The sequence below is a fragment of the Planococcus citri genome, chromosome 4 (genome assembly GCF_950023065.1).
Source record: "Planococcus citri chromosome 4, ihPlaCitr1.1, whole genome shotgun sequence".
Lineage (NCBI taxonomy): Eukaryota > Metazoa > Arthropoda > Insecta > Hemiptera > Pseudococcidae > Planococcus > Planococcus citri.
In genome coordinates, this window is record NC_088680.1 from 35834434 (window position 1) to 35855504 (window position 21071).

General features: G+C 34.7%; 5 protein-coding genes across 7 annotated transcripts in view; 4 read left to right on the forward strand and 1 right to left on the reverse strand.

The window, feature by feature from the left end:
- The window catches only part of Oseg5 (intraflagellar transport protein Oseg5), a 26256-nt gene continuing 5185 nt past the window's right edge, over window positions 1-21071 (reverse strand). Inside the window, exons 1-16 of one of the 2 annotated variants that reach the window (XM_065361375.1) lie at window positions 4087-4218; window positions 3849-4012; window positions 3662-3772; window positions 3372-3550; window positions 3207-3296; window positions 2990-3127; window positions 2675-2799; window positions 2240-2488; window positions 1989-2152; window positions 1705-1905; window positions 1472-1619; window positions 1224-1395; window positions 1025-1147; window positions 796-935; window positions 315-435; window positions 1-239 (exon numbers count right to left, since the gene is read on the reverse strand). In XM_065361375.1, coding sequence (XP_065217447.1) covers window positions 165-239; window positions 315-435; window positions 796-935; window positions 1025-1147; window positions 1224-1395; window positions 1472-1619; window positions 1705-1905; window positions 1989-2152; window positions 2240-2488; window positions 2675-2799; window positions 2990-3127; window positions 3207-3296; window positions 3372-3550; window positions 3662-3772; window positions 3849-4012; window positions 4087-4181 — 2295 coding nt within the window. In that variant the 5' untranslated portion in view covers window positions 4182-4218 and the 3' untranslated portion in view covers window positions 1-164. Of the gene's footprint in view, window positions 240-314; window positions 436-795; window positions 936-1024; window positions 1148-1223; window positions 1396-1471; window positions 1620-1704; window positions 1906-1988; window positions 2153-2239; window positions 2489-2674; window positions 2800-2989; window positions 3128-3206; window positions 3297-3371; window positions 3551-3661; window positions 3773-3848; window positions 4013-4086; window positions 4219-21071 lie in introns of those variants that run through there. The other variant, XM_065361377.1, reaches the window with a different exon arrangement.
- On the forward strand, window positions 4736-5202 carry LOC135843477 (transmembrane protein 216-like). The gene has a single exon (XM_065361392.1). It carries the CDS (start codon window positions 4736-4738, stop codon window positions 5141-5143), a length of 408 nt encoding a protein of 135 aa, XP_065217464.1. The 3' UTR covers window positions 5144-5202.
- On the forward strand, window positions 5622-8039 carry LOC135843471 (tubulin alpha-8 chain-like). Its single transcript, XM_065361383.1, has 4 exons — window positions 5622-5831; window positions 6165-6390; window positions 6523-6824; window positions 6895-8039. The coding sequence occupies exons 1-4, from the start codon at window positions 5829-5831 to the stop codon at window positions 7849-7851; spliced, it is 1488 nt and encodes a 495-aa protein (XP_065217455.1). The 5' UTR covers window positions 5622-5828; the 3' UTR covers window positions 7852-8039.
- Window positions 13848-15506, forward strand: LOC135843474 (pyruvate dehydrogenase E1 component subunit beta, mitochondrial-like). The gene has a single exon (XM_065361388.1). It carries the CDS (start codon window positions 14007-14009, stop codon window positions 15078-15080), a length of 1074 nt encoding a protein of 357 aa, XP_065217460.1. The 5' UTR covers window positions 13848-14006; the 3' UTR covers window positions 15081-15506.
- LOC135843476 (ER membrane protein complex subunit 3-like) lies at window positions 17967-19225 on the forward strand. Of its 2 annotated transcripts, none has more exons than XM_065361390.1 (2): window positions 17967-18120; window positions 18221-19225. In XM_065361390.1, exon 2 carries the CDS (start codon window positions 18280-18282, stop codon window positions 19039-19041), a length of 762 nt encoding a protein of 253 aa, XP_065217462.1. In that variant the 5' UTR covers window positions 17967-18120; window positions 18221-18279; the 3' UTR covers window positions 19042-19225. The 2 variants fall into 2 exon arrangements, with proteins under 2 accessions (XP_065217462.1, XP_065217463.1); XM_065361391.1 differs by having other exon boundaries at window positions 17983-18131.

The following is a 21071-nucleotide window of genomic DNA, read 5'->3' on the forward strand; positions in this document are numbered from 1 at the left end:
TAATTTTCAATACAAAATGATTCGCGTACGTTTTATTGTCTCAAAAGATTGTATTTCTGCACATTTCTTATGATTTTTAATCATTTTACGATGAATATCATTAAAACCGTAGTTCCGAAGCTGGTTTCGGTATTCCATTGCTTGAGCATTAGGTAGGTTTCTGCTCACCTTGTAACAGTGTTTTCTTTTTGAAACTCTAATTTTACTTTTTGTTCAATCGTATTCTCATCTAGTTCCATCTGAAAAATTTGAAAATAATGAGTTATTATTTATTGTTTTTCGTGCTTTTTTAATTTTACATGAAAATTACTCACTTCGGTGAACTGAAGAAATTTACTATTTTTTTCAACCTTGTCAAAGGATCGAAGATACTTTTGTCGATGTAGAAGAACTGTATCAACGTGAGTTTTATGTTTCATAGCTAATTCCAAAGCTCTACAGCACAGAGAACAAAATAATAATGTTTACTTACTGAATAATAATTCGAATAAAAGGGCTCTGGAAGTCGAATTTTGGTGACATTTTTACGGCCCAAAATATTCAAAACGGTTTAAAATTCGACGAGAAGTTGAAATATTTTAAAGAGAATTTTTTGAAATCATTTTTGAAGAATTTTGAGTCCAAAGTGTTGAAATTTAAAAAAAACATGTTTCCTGAAATTTTCGACCCATGAAGGTGGTATGTGAAAAGCCACTGGATTTTCTGAGCAACAAAAATTCCAATCAACCGCACACTTTCTGCCGAATCTGACTGTAGACTAATTATTTCTAATCTCTTTATAGGAAAAAAAATTACCTTAGCCATCGATGAGTACAAATATTCAAATAAACAGCCCGAAAAATTAATCCATTTTGTAGCAAGATCGACTCTGCATCTTCTGTATTTCCACCCAGTAAAGCGAGTTCTGCTGCTTGGATGGATTTATTTTTGATAGTCTACAAAACGAAAATATTGTTGAAAAAATTCTAGTAAAATTCAATCAGTGATTTAAGATTATTCATTGATCATTGATGACAAATCTTACTTTAATGTATTGAATAAATGAAACTTTATCGAGTAAATCGATGGCAGCATAGGCTTCCTCTGCAGTATCGAGCTCTTTTCCGAAAATTGCTAATCCTGCTAAGCAAGTCCATAATATTTCGTCCTGCAAAACATCGGATAGGTAATAAAAAAAATCATTTTTTCAACGTATTTTGGTCCAATAATAATTATGGCCATACCTTCACACTTCGACATAATTTCAAAGCGTTTTTCCAATTGTTCGTAGTACCATAAGAATGTAAAATTGACATAAAAGGCGATGTGCAGCTGTTGATCAAAGATCCATCCGATCTACGAATATTTACATGGTTTCGTATAAAATTAACTATGCTGGGATTTCTTCCAAATTCACTGAAAAATTTCAAGCCATTAAAATCTTGAACAATGAGTTTAGTAAAAAAAATATATCGCGTGGAAAAAATAATACCTCGTATCTTTTACTAAAGTTGATCTACGAAGTAAACGAGGATCAACGAATACGATACCGGGATAGTACCAAACAGTTAGTGTAGTTTCCTGAATACCTGCCAAAGTATTGTAATCGTGATTCCAAAATATGGACTGTACCATTATTCCTTCGGGGGAAAAAATTTAAAAAAATTCTTTATTAAAATTTAAAATTATTAAGATACCTACTCTGATACAGTATTGAAAACTAACCTAATTTATCAATTTTCCTCGATGAAGAAATTCCTGCTTTTGTAGGCACTGATAAAATATACAAATCTCTATTTTTATCGATAAATGCCAATTGCCTATTTTGTATGGATCCGGCTTGATTTAGAGCTAAATCAGTTACACCAATTTTATGGGTGAAAGGAGGTGGATTTACACTTGAGCCGATTTCCAATAAATGAATCACTGGAATAAAAAATATTCAACTTGAATATTCATCAACACGTCTCAAAAAAAAAAAAAAAAACAACTTTGTAAGTAATATTTACCTTTATCATCAATTTGATCTCTTATTGCTAATGTGTCATTACTTAATGATATCATGTCATCGCTGATTAAATCACACAGCATATTAGGCCATTTTGGAGTCGATGCATTCCTTCCATCGTATGAATAGATATTTACAGAGCTAGGTTCCACTAGAGCAAACACTCTGCAAAAAATCATCAAATAAGTATTTGTTTCAAGACATTTACATACGTAGGTACCTATATCAGTAAAAAAAAGGTGATCGACGTACTTTTCAGCCATAAGAATAATCATTACACATCCTTCTTTTAATTCCATGATGTGAGGAGTATTGAAATTATTCACATTGAAAATATGACATTGTGTAGGGGTAGCTACAACTATTCTTTTGTAACGAATCACTACGTGAATGATTCTTTCGGGAAAATCCAATTTCTCCATAACTTCGCCACTTATATCTTTAACTTGCAAGCATTTTCTGCTGGTGACAAGTAATTCATAATTTAACCATTCGTAACGCCTGTAATTAAATAATCGTTCATAGAATCATTGCACATATTTCTCAAGTGAGTAGGTATACCATTGAAATATTCTAAGTACCTATCAAAAATTAGAAAATTTAGTGCATAATAATTTCAGTAAATAAGTAAGTGAATATTTTTAATTAATGAAATGAAAAAAATATTTTACAGATTGAAAGCAATACCTTTCTATGATGTGAGCCACGAGTAAATTACCGTTAGCACAAGCACAAGCAACTTGTGTGCCATCACTTGACCAAGAAATACTATAAATGCTATCGCTGTTCGGCATTTCCAAGCAATGAGACCACTGTAGAGCAGAAAAAATTTCCAATGTAGGTAAGTGCTGCATTCAAGTGATTTATGACACATAAAATTTCAATTGGATTTTTAAAAAAAAATTAAAAGTGGAAGTGTAGGTATCTAATTAAAACAAGAAAATTATGACGCTGATTTATGAAGTTGGTAATGAATTTAAATATGAAGAGCAAAAATCTCACCCCAGCTCTATCACATAATCGTAACGTATTGAAAGATCCAATGGCAAATAAATCACCGCTAGGTGCCCAGTCCAAAGACGTAATTGGGTAATCATGGACAACACTAGAATACAACTGACGTCCATAAGTATCCCATACCTAAAACCGATAAAAATATAAATCATTTTTCATTTTCATTGGAAATGATTTCATTTTTATTATCATTGTATTTATGTACTTTATATCTACAGTCTTCTGATCCCGAAACGATGAGATTGTTATTGCTATTCCATGATACTTTCAGAATCAACCCTTCGTGAGCTTTCCACTAAAAATATAAATTTACAGATCAACATCATCATTATGAAGCCATTTGTTACAGTGAGAAAAGTTTTTCACGAACCCGATTCGATTTCACATTTCCAGATAGGGTTTTAATAATCAACATCTTATTACTGGTGTAGAGAATTTGATTCGAGTCTGGACTCCAAGCTGCACTATAGATTGGAGTTGATTCTTGTACAACGGTGGATCGAAGCATTCCACTTTTAGACCAAATTTTTATTTGACCATCTTCTCCGCCTAAAAAAAATATCGTCAATAATTCTCATCCATACCTAGTTGATTTAAAAAAAAAAAAAAATGGATTTCAAAATATAATAGCCTATAAGACGTGTTTGTTAACCACTTAACCTGTTAGTAAACTCGATCCGTCAGAGCTCCACTTTCCAACGAGTACAGCTCCTCGATGAGCATCTGCAGTTTTTTCAGTCCTCCCATTTTTTCCAATAATATGAAATTTTCCTACAGTCAAATAAAACATCAAAACTATACCTAAAAAAATCCCCAACGAATAGTAAAAATAATTCTGAAATAATACCATCAGCTGAGGTGAGTAAAATTTGTTCCACTTTCTGTCTCTTCAATCCTCCTTGATTTCTTACAAAACAATGTAAATCTATGGGGTACGCGTTTTCTGGAAAATCGTACAATTTTATCGAGTCTTTGGTGAATAGATTCCATTTCAATAGGACTCTATCATCTCTACAAAAAAAAAATAGAAAAATAATTTTAATCGATTTTCATCTGATTTAGTAAAATAAACACAATAAACGTACCCGCAAGAAAATACTTCCTCTGATAAATTCCACCCTACTGCACATAACGGTTCGTTTGTATCTGATTGTTTGAAAACAGATATTTTGAATCTCATATTCTATGGTTTTGATTATCATACTGTTTTTAAATTGATAATGAATTTATTACATTTCGTTCGTTCGCGTTGTCTACTTCATGATTTTCTGTTTAGTTTTCAGGTACCTCAAGAGTAGGTACGTAAAGTTACTGTTGTCATTCTCCGTTACCAATAGCAACAGACAACTGCATATTGCTATCACTGAACTGGTGTCACGGTTCAATCACTTTTAAGCTGGCCACTCGGTCATCATTGTCTGCATAAAAATATTTATGAAATTCTAACTAGGAGTAGGAGACGTATTATTTTAAGAATGTTTCTTTTGTCGGTAAAAGTAGAAGATAGGTAGGTAAAATATTGAAAAAAAAGAGTTCAAAATTCAAATTTGTATGAAAGTGCTGATTTGTTTTTCGCTGAGTGTTTCAAAATAGCGGGAAGGATCACGTCTTGATCTAGTGGCACAGACGTTACTATAGCAACCGAGTCATGTAACAATAAACATCCAGATTAGAAATAACATTGAATATAATTTTTTGAATGATTACTCGGTAAATTTAAATGCTGAAACAATCATGGTTCATTCGTCATTGCCATTTGAAGTGTTACTGTACTTGAATTATAATTATTTTATCGTTTTCATCATTGCGGAAGTGGTGCTATACCTTTTCAAAATTAGCCATCTGCCTTATTCAACGGACGCAATACTCATAGATGGACTAATTTTCAAATTCTATTGCTCGATTCAACTTTGCAGGATACACGCAGGACGAAAAGGTAACTTGACAGGAAGAAACACATACATTATTGTTTCATTGTTACTCATCATTCCATCTTTAATTGGCATTTTATACATTACATTAATTCAACTGAAAGTTTTGAGATTGGAAGTAATTTTATGTTGTATTGAGATTGTTATGGAAATTGCCGAACTTATATTTGTATTATTTCATTTATGCGCTAATAAAAGGAGTAAATATTAGAAAAATGTCTACCTTGAAAATTATTAATTCTTATAAGAAATAAAAGTTTAAATGTTCTACTCATATACTTATGAACATTGAACAGAACACAATAAACAGGTATTATGCGCGAAACATTTAAAAATTTATTACGAAAATACAACAAAACAACAAACGTGAGTTTTAATACCGATAGGTAAATAAATTAAGTACAAGAAAATTAATGTTAAATAGTGCAATAACATCGTAACACATACTTAAGTCTAAAATATTGAAAAAGTGGCCCAATAATTTGTTTAGGGCCAACACAAAATATATATGTTTCTCTTCTTAAATAAGTACATAGGTATATTATTCATGCAAAAATTTTAAAATTATAAAAAATGTACTTGCATATGAGAAAAGTACTTATTAAAATTCTAATCCAGTGTTTTTGTTCAAAAAAGTTACTATTTGTATTTTTCATAAAAAAATTATGAACATAACTCTGTATGCTTATAGTTTTTTTTTTTTTTTTCAAAGCAGTGCAAAATAAATTTGTTTTATTTTAAAATTCAAATTTTTTCCGTATCGATTTTTGAATCCGCTGAAAAAATTAAATTAGAAATATGTGGCTGTCCTTCTGTATTAATGTAGATTTCACACAGAAAAATTGAGTTTATCTTCAGTTACACAGGAAGACTTCCATAAACAGAGTTCTAAATTTATGGTATGTAAAGTTACAATTAATTATTTAGATTATTTCGATAAAATTAATCAAATATTATGATTTCAGTGTCAAATATACCTATATTTATATTTTTGATCTCGTTTTGCACTATTTTTACATACGAGTATATACTTATCAATTTCTGTTGAATGTGTTTAAGCGTTACCATAAATTATTTCTGTTGTCTATTCAGCTATTGTATAATTACCTATTTGCATTCTGTTTTTCAATATCCGCCATTTTGTTTCGATAGCTTTGATATAATTAATTTTTTTAAATAATTAATTAGTTGACGAAGTTATTAATTTTGTGTGGTATGTTTTTGCTGTTCAGCAAGAAATCATCTCGATACATATCGGTCAAGCTGGAATTCAAGTTGGGAGTGCTTGCTGGGAGTTGTATTGTATAGAACACGGATTATGGCCAGATGGTTTTAAAAACGACGTGCCCGAGTTTTGCCCACCTCGGGAAATTTCGTTCGGGTCATTTTTCGAAGAGACAGATTTTGGAAGATTTGTTCCCCGAGCGGTGTTAGTTGATTTGGAACCTCTGGTCATAGGTACGTCCTCGTATTTTACTTCGGTTAATAGTCCATAATCTCTTAGAATATAAGTACCTACATACATACGTAGACTCTTTACCTGATTTCGTTTACTTTAAATATGTTTTCTTTCGCACTTGGTATTTACAGATGAAATCCGAAACAATCAGTACAAATGGTTATTTAGACCTAGTAGTTTAGTTTCGGGTAAAGAAGACGCAGCAAACAATTATGCCCGCGGATATTATACCATTGGTCGGGAAGTCATCAAGACCGTTTCAGAAGCTATTAGACGAGAGTGTAATTTATGTGATAGTTTGGAGGGATTCATGTTTTTCCATTCAATGGGCGGTGGTACAGGTTCCGGCTTAACAACACTGATTTTAGAAACATTGAACGAAGATTATGTTAAGAAAAAACATCTCGAATTCGTGATTTATCCATCACCTCGAGTATGCATTTAAGCAAGCAGTTATTTCTGTGTTTGTGCATAGAAAATTATCAAGTTGTTTTTGTTTACAGTTATCAACCGCTACTGTCGAACCTTATAATGCGATACTTTCAACCAACGGTAGCATAGATTTGACCGATTGCGTGTTTTTGATGGATAACGAGGCTTTATACGATATATGCTCTTTGAAATTGGACGTCGAAGACCCCACATACGTGAATTTAAATCGAATTTTAGCTCAAGTAGTATCGTCGCTTACAGCAGCGTTGAGATTTGATGGGTCTATAAATGTGGAGTTATCAGAATTTCAAACTAATTTAGTACCATTTCCGAGAATACACTTTCCTTTGATCACATATGCTCCGTTCCTTAGCTCGTATAAAGCTACGCATAGCCGGACTACTATTTCACAAGTGACTAGAGCATGTTTCGAACAATCCAATCAGCTACTGAAATGCGACCCTACGCGGGGAAAATATATGGCGTGTGTTCTTCTTTATCGTGGTGTAATTCCACCTAATGATATCAATAAATCTTTAAGGATCATCAAGCAAAGTAAAATTCCTTTTGTAAATTGGTGTCCGACCGGATTCAAAGTCGGTATTAATTTTCAACCGCCAGCCAATTTCCCAGATCACACCATGGCGTCATCTCATTTGGCTCTGTGTAATGTTGCCAATACAACAGCTATATCGGAAGCGTGGGCTAGAATTGATTACAAATTTGACTTGATGTTTTCCAAAAGGTGTTTCGTTCATTGGTATTTAGGCGAAGGTATGGATGAGCAAGAATTCATGGATGCCAGAGAAAATCTCGCCGCTCTAGAAAAGGATTATTACGAATGCGTCTCTGAAAATGTCTCCGATGGATCAACTATTTCGCCTTTAACCACCAAAGGTACAACCGCTACCGAACGAAAGCAATCCATTGGATCAACCTCTCGTAGACCTCCATCTCCATCGAGAGCGGCTTCTCCGAGAGCATCTTCTCCTAGAGCAAAAACTGTTCCTGCATCTACTCGTCGATGATTTTTTTTTTTTTGTTTTAATATCGAAACTGAATTCCAGCCTGAAAAAATGTGTGGCTTCCCCCAACATTTCAAAATTCTATGTCTATTCTGATATGTGTACTTTGACTTATTACCTGGATTGTATCACAAAGTTTTTCTCTTACGTGTACTGAAACTCTGGAATAAACATTTGCTTTCCTCCTACAACGGTATCTGTCGTTTTGATGAATGTAGGTAATGGGTAAAAAAATCAGGGATTTCCAGCCAATCATCAATTGAAGAGCTCTATTCCAAAGTGGGTTAAGTCAAATTTAAAAAAAATTGAGTTAGCACCGCCATCCAATAGTTCAGAGAGGTACTTACAAAACATAGGTATCAGAACTTTCATACCTACCTCATATCAGTGTTGCCAGCCCTTTAAAAATTCACATTTTTCCAAAGTGGTGTAGGAAACATATTAACGCACGTCAACAACAAATAACAACGTTTATTATAAAAATTAACAAGGAACATTGAAATTACATCTTAACGCTTCGAGAACATAAACGCTAGTCAGGGAATCGAATACACGAGATCGAGAAGGCGCGTGTACGTAAATACCGCGTAATTACGATGACTATTTCCCACAATCGGCCATCCTTTCCGGTGTGTCGTCCTCGACACACGATTTTCCTCGTTGAAATGGACCGCTTTCAGAAACGTTAGAAAGGCAGCCACTCGATTTCTCCTCGGAATTCGAATCGTTGTCAGATGACGAATCACTGGGCGATGAAGGACGATTTAACGATGGTTTGCTTGACTGGAACTCACGAAGACGTCTGGTCCAATCCACCGCTTTCGAATAATCGTATACACGTAGGAAGTTGGCCATTTCCTCGTTTTTAAAACCAGAACATACCGCATTTTTCGAATCTGTCACTGATGCGCCGACATCTTTAGCTAACCGCAGCTTATCGAAGATGTATTCGATCGGTGACTCGTTTTCGTTTTGGGCTCGGAGGGAAAAACGCTCCCACTTGTCGACTACGTTGGTTTCGCTTCCGATAAACGTCTCGGAAAATTGCTGTCGAAAGTCATACCACGTTTTGATATCGTCTGCGGACAGGAGATACCAGGTTTTGGCCGCTTTTAGCAATAAACGCTTCGCTGCTTCTAATTTCTGTATATTGTTCCACCCGGCAATGGTTGCTTGGTTTTCGATGCTGTTCAGCCACTGTTTCGCTTCCGTCGATGATACTTCGCCGGTAAAGTGTGGAATGTTGGGCAATAGCACAGCGCTGCTAGCCGCTCGAACAATTTCACTCACCGTATCAATTGGAATCGTATTTTTCGATGCCGCCATGCTTTCGAGGGTGATCGAGAACAACACAAGAACTTTCAACACTTCAAAAACGAATGTAACGATAGCGATGTCATACGAGACACAGGTCCGACCACTTCTGAATATGTAGGAAACATATTAACGCACGTCAACAACAAATAACAACGTTTATTATAAAAATTAACAAGGAACATTGAAATTACATCTTAACGCTTCGAGAACATAAACGCTAGTCAGGGAATCGAATACACGAGATCGAGAAGGCGCGTGTACGTAAATACCGCGTAATTACGATGACTATTTCCCACAAGTGGGTTAAGTCAAATTACTTTTGGTTTCCAAAATGGGTTAAGTCAACACTGCGTGAGATTCAGCTAATTCGGATTCAACATTCAACCCTCATTGATGTGCAATACGTCGAATAATACATTTTCGAGGTCGTAGAATTCGAATCTGCACTTATTTTTTTTGTAGGGGTGGGGGGTGAGGCGTGGGGAGCGGGAAAATTTGAAATGTTGCTTATATTATCGTGTAATATATCGATTAATATGTTTTCGAGGTCGTAGAGTTCGAATATGGAGTTATTTTTTTGGTAGGGGTGGGGGGTGAGGCGCGGGGAGGAAGGAATTTCAAATTTTGCTTATATTATTATGTAATATGTCGATTGATATGTTTTCGAGGTCGTAGAATTCGAATCTGCACTTACTTTTTTTGTAGGGGTAGGGGGTGAGGCGTGGGGAGTAAGAAAATTTCAAATTTTGCTTATATTATTGTGTAATATATCGATTAATATGTTTTCGAGATCGTAGCGTTCGAATATGGAGTTATTTTTTTGGTAGGGATTAAAAGTGAGGCGTGGAGAGGTGAATTTTGCTCATTGTGTCGTTTAATATGCCGTTTGTCATGTTTTTGAGGTTTTTTTCATTGTTGATTTGAAAAAATCATTTTATAACTCAAATAATGTATTTCAATCAAAATTGAATCGAGTATATCATGTTTCGATCTTAAAATTGCGATAGGTATATCCGCAATTCTGAAGAAAATTGATGTATTTTTATTAGAAAAAGGAACCTGCAAAGCAATGGGGCAATTTCGGGCAAAAAATCGCTAAAACATAATATACACTACTCCTAAATACACATCACTATGCAGAAGAGAACACACGATATTGCGCGATTATATGAGTTTTGTTCCAAAATGTGTTCTGATTTTGTGTAAAAAACTGCAAACTTTAAAAATCAGTGGTATAAGAAAACATCAAAAAGTAAATTTGGAATTTTTCACTCCCCCACGCCTCACCCCTCACCCCTACAAACAAAATAAGTGCAGATTCAAGTTCTACGACTTCGAAAACATATCAATCGACATATTACACAATAATATAAGCAAAATTTGAAATTCCTTCCTCCCCGCGCCTCACCCCCCACCCCTACCAAAAAATAACTCCATATTCGAACTCTACGACCTCGAAAACATATTAATCGATATATTACACGATAATATAAGCAACATTTCAAATTTTCCCGCTCCCCACGCCTCACCCCCCACCCCTACAAAAAAAATAAGTGCAGATTCGAATTCTACGACCTCGAAAATGTATTATTCGACGTATCACATCAATGAGGGTTGAAACCGAATTATCGCCGTTTTTGGGGGTCTGTGGCCCACTGTGCGGCGATTCTTATTTCCAAAGTGGGTTAAGTCATTGATGTTTCAACTTCATATTTGACAGTCCAAAGTTGTGAAAGGAAGACTTGACCAATTTCAGAAGAAAAAAACACGAAATGTGCAGTTTGTAGGGTTCAAAACGGCGGATTTCATTCTTACGGCGATTCTTATTTCCAAAGTGGGTTAAGTCATTGATGTTTCAACTTCGTATTGGACAGTCCAAAGTTGTGAAAGGAAGACTTGACCAATTTCAGAAGAAAAAAACACGAAATGTGCAGTTTGTACGGTTCAAAACGGCAGATTCCATTCTTACGGCGATTCTTATTTCCAAAGTGGGTTAAGTCATTGATTTTTCAACTTCAGTGGTGCAAAATGGTCGAAAAAATAACTTTTTCTACGATCGATTTTTTTTGTCCAAAGAGAGGAAGGATGTATCAACCTTCTACAATTGGTGTCACTTCAGGAACAGAACAAATTCTACATCAAAAATTTCAAATGCGTTTTATGAAAAATGAAAAAATTTGACTTAACCCACTTTGGAATAGAGCTCTTCAATTAGCTTTTGGCTATCAGCTTTTAGCTTGATTTTCATTAGCTTAAATAAAGCTGGCTATTGGCTGGCAAAATTTCATTGGCTGGCGATTGGCTGGCTTTTGGCTTACAAAAACAAAAATACATGTGACCCCTCAAAATACTCGTTATGACGTGTAGACGATTATTAAAAGGACAATTTTCATTTCTGTCGTGTCAGTGAGTGTAAAACGTGAGTCACGAGTAAAAAAAAAATAAAAAATGAGAAAAAAATTTTAAAAAATTGAAAAATTTGAAAATCACTCCCAAGTTCATTAGCTTTTGGCTATTAGCTATTGGCTGGCAATTTTTCATTAAGCCAGCTTTTGGCTATTGGCTTAAATACCATTAGCTTGCATCAGCTATTGGCTTTTGGCTTTTAGCTATTGGCTGGCTGGAAATCCCTGAAAAAAATCATTCGTACGGTGGACAATTTAAATATGAATCGAGAATTCTTAAATTTCATTTTAAAAAATTTACAGGTAGGTTATAGGCATAGGTATCTACTTGTAACCATTTTTACTAAAAATTACTTCAAAGAAGCACTGGCGTTACTAGTGGCACCTTCTATTAATTTCTCTAAACCTTTTTAACTCGCAGTCCACAATTCCACATACCCGAGCTAGTTACTGATTTTTTTTGGTTAAAGAAAATTTCAAAAATTTTACAATACAAAAAAATGTTCTTTTGAGCAAGGTGAACCAATGTGAATAACTCCTTAGTCCTCTATTCAATTTTTAAAATTCTTCAACTACGTGCCAATTTCATAAGTGGATTTATGACCAATTTGTAACCAGAAAAAATGAAAAACAAAAGAACAAAAAAAAGACCATAATTTTTTGCAGGGCTTGCAAACCGAAACCAAAACCGAAACCGAAACCCCCAAAAACCGATTAAAATTGCTCAAAACCGAAACCGAAACCGAAACCAGGAGCGTTATTTTCCCACAACTAAAACCAAAACCGAAACCAGGAGCGTTTATTTCTCAAATTCAAAACCAAAACCGAGAGTGTAACTGATTGAAAACTGAATTGGTTTTGGTTTTGGAATTTTTCAGGTAATTAGCCTGCATTTTTGGTAAAATTAAAGTAAAAACTGATGCTAAAGGTGAAAAGGCCTGAAAAATGAAAAAGTTGACAAATTTGGCACTACCAAAGTGCCGCTTTCTAGTCACATACACAAAGTTTTTGAAAAAGTGATCACTTTCTTGGCCTTCTTCCCTCTAAAAAATGGAGAAAAAAGGAAAAAACCGAAACCAAAACCAAAACCGAAACCGATTCTTTTGAAATCAAACCGTTTCAGCAAAACCGGAACGAGAGAGATAATATTTCAAAAAACCTAAACCAAAACCAGGGATGGAAGAGCCGGGAGCGAGCCGGAGCCAGAGTCTGAAAGAGCCGGATTTTTTGAGGAGCTAGAGCCAGAGCCAAGAGCCAAATAAATGAAAGTGCAGAAAAACATCAAGAGCTCTCTTGCAAAAGAGCTCCTTATTTTACTCAAGAGAGCCATCATCATAAGGAGTCTTTAACCTGGAAAGAGCCAGAGCCGAGTGGGAGCCCACAAAATTTTTCAGGCTCTTTGGCTCCCTAAAAGTAGAGAAAAAAGTTGAAAAATGCGCACAATTTTATCAAAAATTCAACCTTTAAGTCACATTTGTGAAGAAAATGAAGAATTTCCAAGTTTTTTTCCTCATTGAGAAATGAAATGAAAATAAATGCAGTGTATTTTCATTTTTTTCATCGTTTTTCACGAATTTTGAACTCTAATTTAAAGAGCCAAGAGCCAGAGCTGGAGCTGGAGTGGGAGCTGAGAAATTGGAAGAGGGAGCCGAGAGTCAAAGAGCGGAGTCGGAAAGAATTGAGGAGCGAGCAAGGAGCCAAAGAGCTCATGTAAAGAAAAAGTGCCAAGAGCCAAGAGCGAGCCAGAGCTGAAACTTGCGGGGAGCTGAGCCAGAGCCAAGAGCGGGAGCCCTGAATTCAAGGCTCTTCCATCCCTGACCAAAACCAAAACCGAAACCTTTACTTTTTCAAAAAACATAAAACCGAAACCAAAACTGAGAGCGATATCTATCCGGTTTTCAAGCCCTGATTTTTTGGTCTCCTCCTTCCTCCTCTCTTGATTACCTAAAAAAAAAATCCCTTGCTTTTTTATAAAAATTTCAACTTTTTTCTACCAGAATTCAGAGATTACTGAAAAGTAAAAACGTTAAAAATAGAAGGACTCAATTTGTCAATGTCAATCAGAATTAATGATGACGAAATTTTTTTGAAAAAATAAAAAAGTAAAATATTTGATTAATTTGAGGAATGAAATAGTTGAATAAAACTCCTTGAAAAGCGCTAGTGGGAGGATGGCATCATTTGCGTTACAAAAAAATGTCATCTTTATTCGCAATCGCACCGTTTGCGTTACAAAAATGATAAAATTTTCAAAAATAGATAACATAACTTATCAAATTTTGCAAGGTCGATTAAAAAGTTGGAGGTTACTTGGATCACATTCAAGAATTATTAGTATTATTACTAATTTTCGCGTGGATACACGTTCATCTTTATAATCATCATTTTTTGGTGACAAGTGCCGTCTGTGAAAGTTCGAAATCCACAACCCTCAAAATGTCAGCTCTATCGTCGAACACGCTGAAATCAGGTAAAGGTGTACTCTGCCGTTTCTTCAGCACCAGTAGAATTCTATCAGCTCAACAAATGACTGTTCGAGATGCCTTGAACGCCGCTATGGACGAAGAAATGGAGAAAGATGAACGTGTATTCATACTCGGCGAAGAGGTAGCTCAGTACGACGGTGCTTACAAAGTATCCCGAGGATTATGGAAGAAATACGGTGACAGGCGAGTTATCGATACCCCTATTACCGAAATGGGTTTCGCAGGAATTGCTGTCGGAGCTGCGATGGACGGTTTACGACCAATTTGCGAATTCATGACGTTCAATTTCGCTATGCAAGCTATCGATCAAATCATCAACTCTGCGGCCAAAACATTCTACATGTCGGCCGGCAAAGTCAACGTACCTGTTGTGTTTCGTGGACCAAATGGAGCTGCTGCAGGTGTCGCTGCTCAACATTCGCAATGTTTCGCTGCATGGTACGCTCAGTGCCCCGGTTTAAAGGTAATCTCACCTTACAATTCGGAAGATTGTAAAGGTTTGTTGAAAGCAGCCATACGAGACCCAGATCCTGTCGTCTTTTTGGAGAACGAGTTGTTGTACGGTGTTCAGTACCCGATGTCTGACGAAGCTCTCTCTAAAGATTTCGTATTACCTATTGGCAAAGCTAAGGTAGAAGTAGCTGGTAATAATGTAACTTTAGTATCGCATTCTAAAGGAGTCGAAGTAGCCTTAGACGCCGCCAGATTACTATCTAGTCAAGGAATCAGCGCCGAAGTTATCAATCTCAGAACAATTAGACCTTTAGATTTTGAAACTATCGCGAAATCAGTTCAAAAAACCAATCATCTCGTAGCCATCGAACAAGGCTGGCCAGTATGCGGCGTATCGTCCGAAATTAGCGCTAGAGTTATGGAAAGCGAATTATTCTTCTATTTAGACGCTCCCGTAATCAGAGTTACCGGTGCTGACGTTCCCATGCCTTATACCAAGTCTTTAGAAGTTGCAGCTCTGCCCTCAGTCGAAGATGTAGTTTCAGCTACCAAGAAATTATTGAACGCTTAATTACACACGCAATTGGTTTCGTGGACCGATAATTTTGTTACCATACTCTATATAAACTTACTGTCTTATGTAAATTTTCCACCGGAAGCTTAAAGAAGTAACTTATTGCACTTTAGCGCTTCTTAGAATGTACAAAAAATTAAATTCATTCCTTCGTTGTGTTTTTTTTAAGCAATACATTTTAAAAAACGCGTAACGAGTCGATCGTGTAATTTATTATTATTTTTTTTTCTTGTTAATCATTTAAGATACCTAGTGATTTTATGATATCGAAATGAAGTTTTTCTCGTTGTATACTTCGCAGAATACGATTTTTTTAAAATATATCCGGCGTGTACATTTTGTTGACGTATTATTTGTTTTTTAAGTTACTTTCTTTTTTTCTAAAGACAATTATTTGAATAAAATTTCCCGATTTTTGTTAAAGTTTTTTTTTTTTAATTCGAAGAACATATACTTTCAGTTTTAATGTTTACGTTCTGTAGCGAAAGTTATTTTCAGTTTCAGATATACTCCAATTATTAAACAAACTTATGCATTTTATTTGTGTATTTATGTATTCGTTGATGAATTGATAAGAAAATTGCATAATTTTGGTTATCTCTCATGTGAACTAGGTTAGTGTGGCTCAATCATCGAAAATGTAATCAACATAGATACGTGTACATATTGAATATTACTCATTCGTGAGATTAGATTTCATGCTACATTTCATGTCAGATTTATTCTTTATGCACCATCAATTTATTTTATTTTGATGTTGAGATGTTTTCCTCAAATATGGACACTTCGATGCTGACTATAAAACATTTCAAGATACGAGAGAAACAAATCACCTAATTTTCATTCAATGAGCACAATTCATGAAAGATGGTCAAAATTATTGTCAAATAAATTACTATCAATTGTTCAAAATAGACACTAATTAATTAAGAAACATTTGATGTGTATTTTTTTGCCAAAAAAAAGTATAGGTAACTAGGCCGTTTTGCAACGTTTTGATTAAATAAGCGATGTTTTTCTTCGGTAACTTGAGCCCTTAAAAGTAAGAATTTTTGCAATTTCTGGCAAAAAGCAAGATTTAACAATTTTAGCAAAATTATTTGAACAGTTTTTAGAGAGTGAAACTTATTACAATTTTTTTTAGCAATTTTGTGCAATAAGCGAAATTTTTAAGCAATTCTTTTATGAAAAGAAGAAAGCAGAACTTTTTGAGAATTTTTGGCAAAAAAGCGAGACTTATGGGTAATTTTAGGGGAAAAAGTGAGACTCATGTTAGTAGCAATTTCGCTTTAAAAACCGAGAATTTTATTAAAGAGAAGGACTTGATTAATTTCAGCAAGAAGCTGGTTTGTTTGGCAATTATTGCCAAAAAATATAAAAGATTGATATTTTTTGTCAATTTTTGTCAGAAAATTTGGACAATTTTGCAACTTTTTGATATAAAATGGAACGTTTTGGTAATTTTTGGCAAAAAAAATGAACTTTTTCGTACTCCTACTCGTGTTAGATGCATGTTTTCAAATTTGAAAATAATCACATCACTGATGAAAATGAGTAGATGAAAAAAATCGAAGAGTTCTAATTTTGCTGGAATTGCAATATGAGGTGTATTTCGAGTCGATATTGAATTTGGTACAAACTCGGGTTGATGATGTACATAGTATGGCGTTTTTCATGATGTATTTCGAGAATAAAGAAAATGATCAGAGTCCAAAATTGACGACTAGATTCGTCGCTCATTACTCGCGATGCTCTTTCATCAATTTTAGTGATTTTTCATTTTAAACGATTTTTCATTTTTGTGCCAATCTTCTGTTCTTTATTAATTCGCACAATTCATTTGAAAATATTTCATTCCATTTTCTATATTTTGTTTGAAGTGGTGATCATGTAACAACTGTAAAGGCACATCACATCCCTGCAAATCCTGCAATTTTTTTGAACTTTGAAGTTTGATTTTGATTTGATTATTTTTGTTTTGCTAATATTCTATAATGTTCTCCATGATTTTTCACATCAGTTTTTATTTAATCGTTTTTACTTTTTCCAGTTTCATTCAGGGCTTAAAATAAAACCATGTGGATTTTATTTGTTGTTGTGGTAGGTGGTTTTTAAAGGACTCAAAAATAATGGTTTTTGGTTATGGTTTCTGAATTGGTTTTGATTTTTCAATCACAGTTTTTCTGGTTCTGGTTTTGAAATGGTTTCAACTTTTTTAATATGGTGTTGATGTGGTTTTGGTTTTCTAATAATACTTTTTTTTGAGGTAGTGGTGGTTTTTGATATGAAAAACCATTTCAAATTTTCAAATAGTTCTGATGGTTATGGTGGTTTTGATATCAGAAAAATTTTGAATTTTCAAATAAATTTACCGAAAAACAAATTAAGGTACGAGTAAGAGTAATGTCTGATTTTAGACCAGAAAACAGAAAATTTCCATCTCTGGTCTGGAAAAATTGAAAAAAATCACCGAAACTAAAAAAAAAAACATTTCATGAATTGGTTGTTTTTGGATATGGTTACATTTGAAAATTGAAATGGTTCTTGTGGTTGTGGTTTTCTTCAAATAACACAACTTATTGGTGGTTTTGGTTTTTTCAATCCAATTTTTTTTCCGATATATTGGTTTTTTGTTGTTGTTATTTTTGAAATGTATAAAAAGAAGTTGAAATGGTTGTAGTAGTAGTGGTTAAGTTAAAACTAATTGAAAAACAATGGTTGTGGTGGTTTTAATTTTAATTTAATTTAAGCCCAGGTTTTATTAATTGATTAAAATTTAAAAAAAAATTGTCGATGCTTGCAGCGCACGTAGGCGGTGAAAAAATAAACTTCGTTGCAGTGCGGTCTGCGTTTGGGTATTTTTTTCGTTGTTGTTGCTGCCACACTGCGACTAAACTGTTATCAATTTTATTCCTTTGCAAATTTGTTGAGTTTTGTGTGATTTGACGAATTTTGCGGAAAAGTTAGTTTATTTCTAATATAAATTATGAATTCGAGTTAATTTTAAACTACCCATAAGATAATTGACATGCTGAAGGTATGTTAAAAGTTTGTATATTCTCTCATCAATCATATTGTAAATGTGTTTCGATCAAATCTCACTCTTTAGTTCTCACGTTGATCTGTTTTCTTCGCAGCTTGGTCAAGATTCATTGTGAAAATTCTAGTCATCTTTGATCACTGAACACTCGATACGATGGCGGAGTTACTCCTAGACCCGCATATCCGTTTCTGGGTCTTTTTACCAATCGTCGTGATTACATTTCTAGTCGGAGTTGTCAGGCATTACGTGTCGTTGCTGATAGTCACCCAAAAGAAATCCGAATTATCTCAAGTACAAGATAATCAGGTACTAATACGAGCCCGAATGCTGCGAGAGAACGGCAAGTATTTATCTAAACAAGGATTCTACATGAGGAAGCATTTCTTCAACCACGAAGAAACCGGATACTTCAAATCGCAACGTAAAAACGCTCAGCCTCCGAATCCGATGACAGATCCTACTCTCATGACAGAAATGCTGAAAGGTAACATAACCAACGTACTGCCGATGATAGTAATCGGTGGCTGGATTAATTGGATGTTTTCCGGATTCGTTACCACCAAAGTACCATTCCCGTTGACTTTACGATTCAAACCGATGTTACAAAGAGGCATAGAATTGATATCGTTGGATGCGTCGTGGGTTTCATCGGCTTCGTGGTATTTCTTGAACGTTTTCGGGTTAAGAAATGTTTATTCTTTGGTGCTAGGCGAGAATAATGCTGCTGCTGAGCAAGATTTTGCTCCTGGAATGATGCAGATTGGAGGTATGGGACCGACTCCGCCGATCGATCCGAAAATGGCGTTTAAAGCCGAATGGGAAGCGTTGGAGATTTGTCATCATGATTGGGCTTTGGCTAACGTCGAATTCGATGTTTTGGGTAATCAGGTTATTGAAAGCTCGATTCAAAATTGAGTGATTTTGTGATGATCTTTGCTATGTGTAGTGTTGTAAATGCAGCGTGGGTCATGGTCTGGCTTTCACTAAGAAGCGTTCTGTATTTTTGTTTTGTTTTGAGATATTGTTTACGTTGTATATTTTTACTTTTGTAACTCGCCTAGAGAGTTTTGTATATAGCATAAAATTACTTCGAATCGTCTTCTGTTTCAATAATTTTCATCGTTTGTCTGTCTGTCTGTCTGTCTCGTTCTAATCTCAAGTTGGGTGAATTATTTGTTGAAATTTTATGATATACATCAATCGTGATGAAATGGGTCCGAAATTTTCAATAATTTCCAGAAGAAGTATTTTCATCGAAATATTCGAGTTTTAAATTTTAATTATTTCTTATACGTCTTATTTGGCCTAAATTTGACTTTTAAAATTAAAAGTTTGCCTAAGATCGTACAATGTATTTTATTTCCTAAAATTTTAACTGGTGATATATTTTTGTAAGTTCTTTCGATTTAGCTTTGCTCGGCTCAGAAATTTTTCTGTCAGTGAAAATACTTCTCTCGTTACCGTAGTTGCAAAAGGAGAACTGAATTACTAAATTGTACCATTTATAATCATTTTTCGGTCGGATGTCGATTAACATTCGTTACTAAATCCAATATAATGTATGAAACACGTAGGTGCGCAAATATTTCCCCTAAGGTCCAAAAATATACCATCCGTCAAAAGAGAGAGTTACAATGTACATCTATACTTGAATATTGAAGGAGCAAATGAACGAACTGTTTGGGAGACTCCGGTTTTTTTTCTATATTCATTCACTCTCCACTGCCTTTAATCATTCGAACATGTAAATTTTTTATTCAATGTCATTTTCAATCAAACTTTTTCATTCTTCCACCAAATTATAGGCTACCTACGCCTGATGGACCCAATTTGGGCAAAATTCATAGACATAATCGTAGCGCCGACTGGGATGTTCATAAGTTACAGGATGAAGGAGACGTAAGGAATAGGTAACTAAAATAAAAATGGTCGTTCCTCAGGGATTTTGTTTTTTTCTAGATAAAAAAGCACTTATCAATCAACGCGGGAAAATCCCATCAAAAAACAAAATAATAAACTTTTTCACGTACGTAGCATTTATACGTCAGAAATCATGATGACGCCTGTAGATTAAGAATTTAATCAATTCTTTTGACTAAATTTTTAATCGCAAACAATTAATCATGAAGACGGTTTATAAACCCGTTTTCGAGTTTTGAAATGTTGAAATTACGCGTTCATCGTCACTTCAGCTACCAATATTGTACTTTGGTATCTACATACGAGTATGTAAGCAATAGAAGAAAGACATGTATGTACATAAGTAACTATAAAATATTTCGATTAAATATGTAGGTACGACTAATTACGTTACGGGTGATTTTCAAATGAATCATCATCTCATTCCTATCGCTTCCAATACTCGATAGTTTCCTCTCATTTAGCAAATATGAGAATTTTAATGCGTTCAGTCGTTCACTACTCACTTACCGTACCTCTGATGGCTCTGATGGTGGGCTAGGTTATTGGCCGTGCTATAGCACGTGCTCAAGCGATCCTCCGATCACATTTTCTTCTCAAGTTGTTGCAAACGTGCATTATTCAAACTGCAATGGAATTTTCTCGAAAACTTCACCTTTCTGATTTGATAAGGAGATTGCGCAGTTTTCATTTGCAAAATGCACGAACATCTACGTCGAGTCGGTTGTTAGAAATTAGCACGTAGTTCGACTTTTTACGCGTCGATGTGAAAATTTAACGAATTCGTAGAGATGCCCGTCTTATCTTTGCAGTGGAAAAAAGCGAGCTATTCTCAGGGTGGAGAATATTTCCTTAGGACGATGCAACTGGTACGGAATTTATGAGGATCTTATGTCGAATTATTGGTTCCGAAGAAGCAAGCGTCAGGTTGAAACCAGTTCATATTATCTAGACTCCAATTGAGTTTCGTTGTACGAAGTTGTGTATTAAAATAGTGATGTAGCCAAGGGGGGAGGACAGTTGGG

Bases quoted from the DNA above. Each gene is read 5' to 3' on its own strand.
- LOC135843477 (XM_065361392.1), top strand. From the start codon at position 4,736: ATGGTTCATTCGTCATTGCCATTTGAAGTGTTACTGTACTTGAATTAT.
- LOC135843471 (XM_065361383.1), top strand. The intron at 6,391-6,522 runs GTACGTCCTCGT...TGGTATTTACAG, and splicing joins TTTGGAACCTCTGGTCATAG to ATGAAATCCGAAACAATCAG. The intron at 6,825-6,894 runs GTATGCATTTAA...TTTTGTTTACAG, and splicing joins TGATTTATCCATCACCTCGA to TTATCAACCGCTACTGTCGA.
- LOC135843474 (XM_065361388.1), top strand. From the start codon at position 14,007: ATGTCAGCTCTATCGTCGAACACGCTGAAATCAGGTAAAGGTGTACTC.
- LOC135843476 (XM_065361390.1), top strand. From the start codon at position 18,280: ATGGCGGAGTTACTCCTAGACCCGCATATCCGTTTCTGGGTCTTTTTA.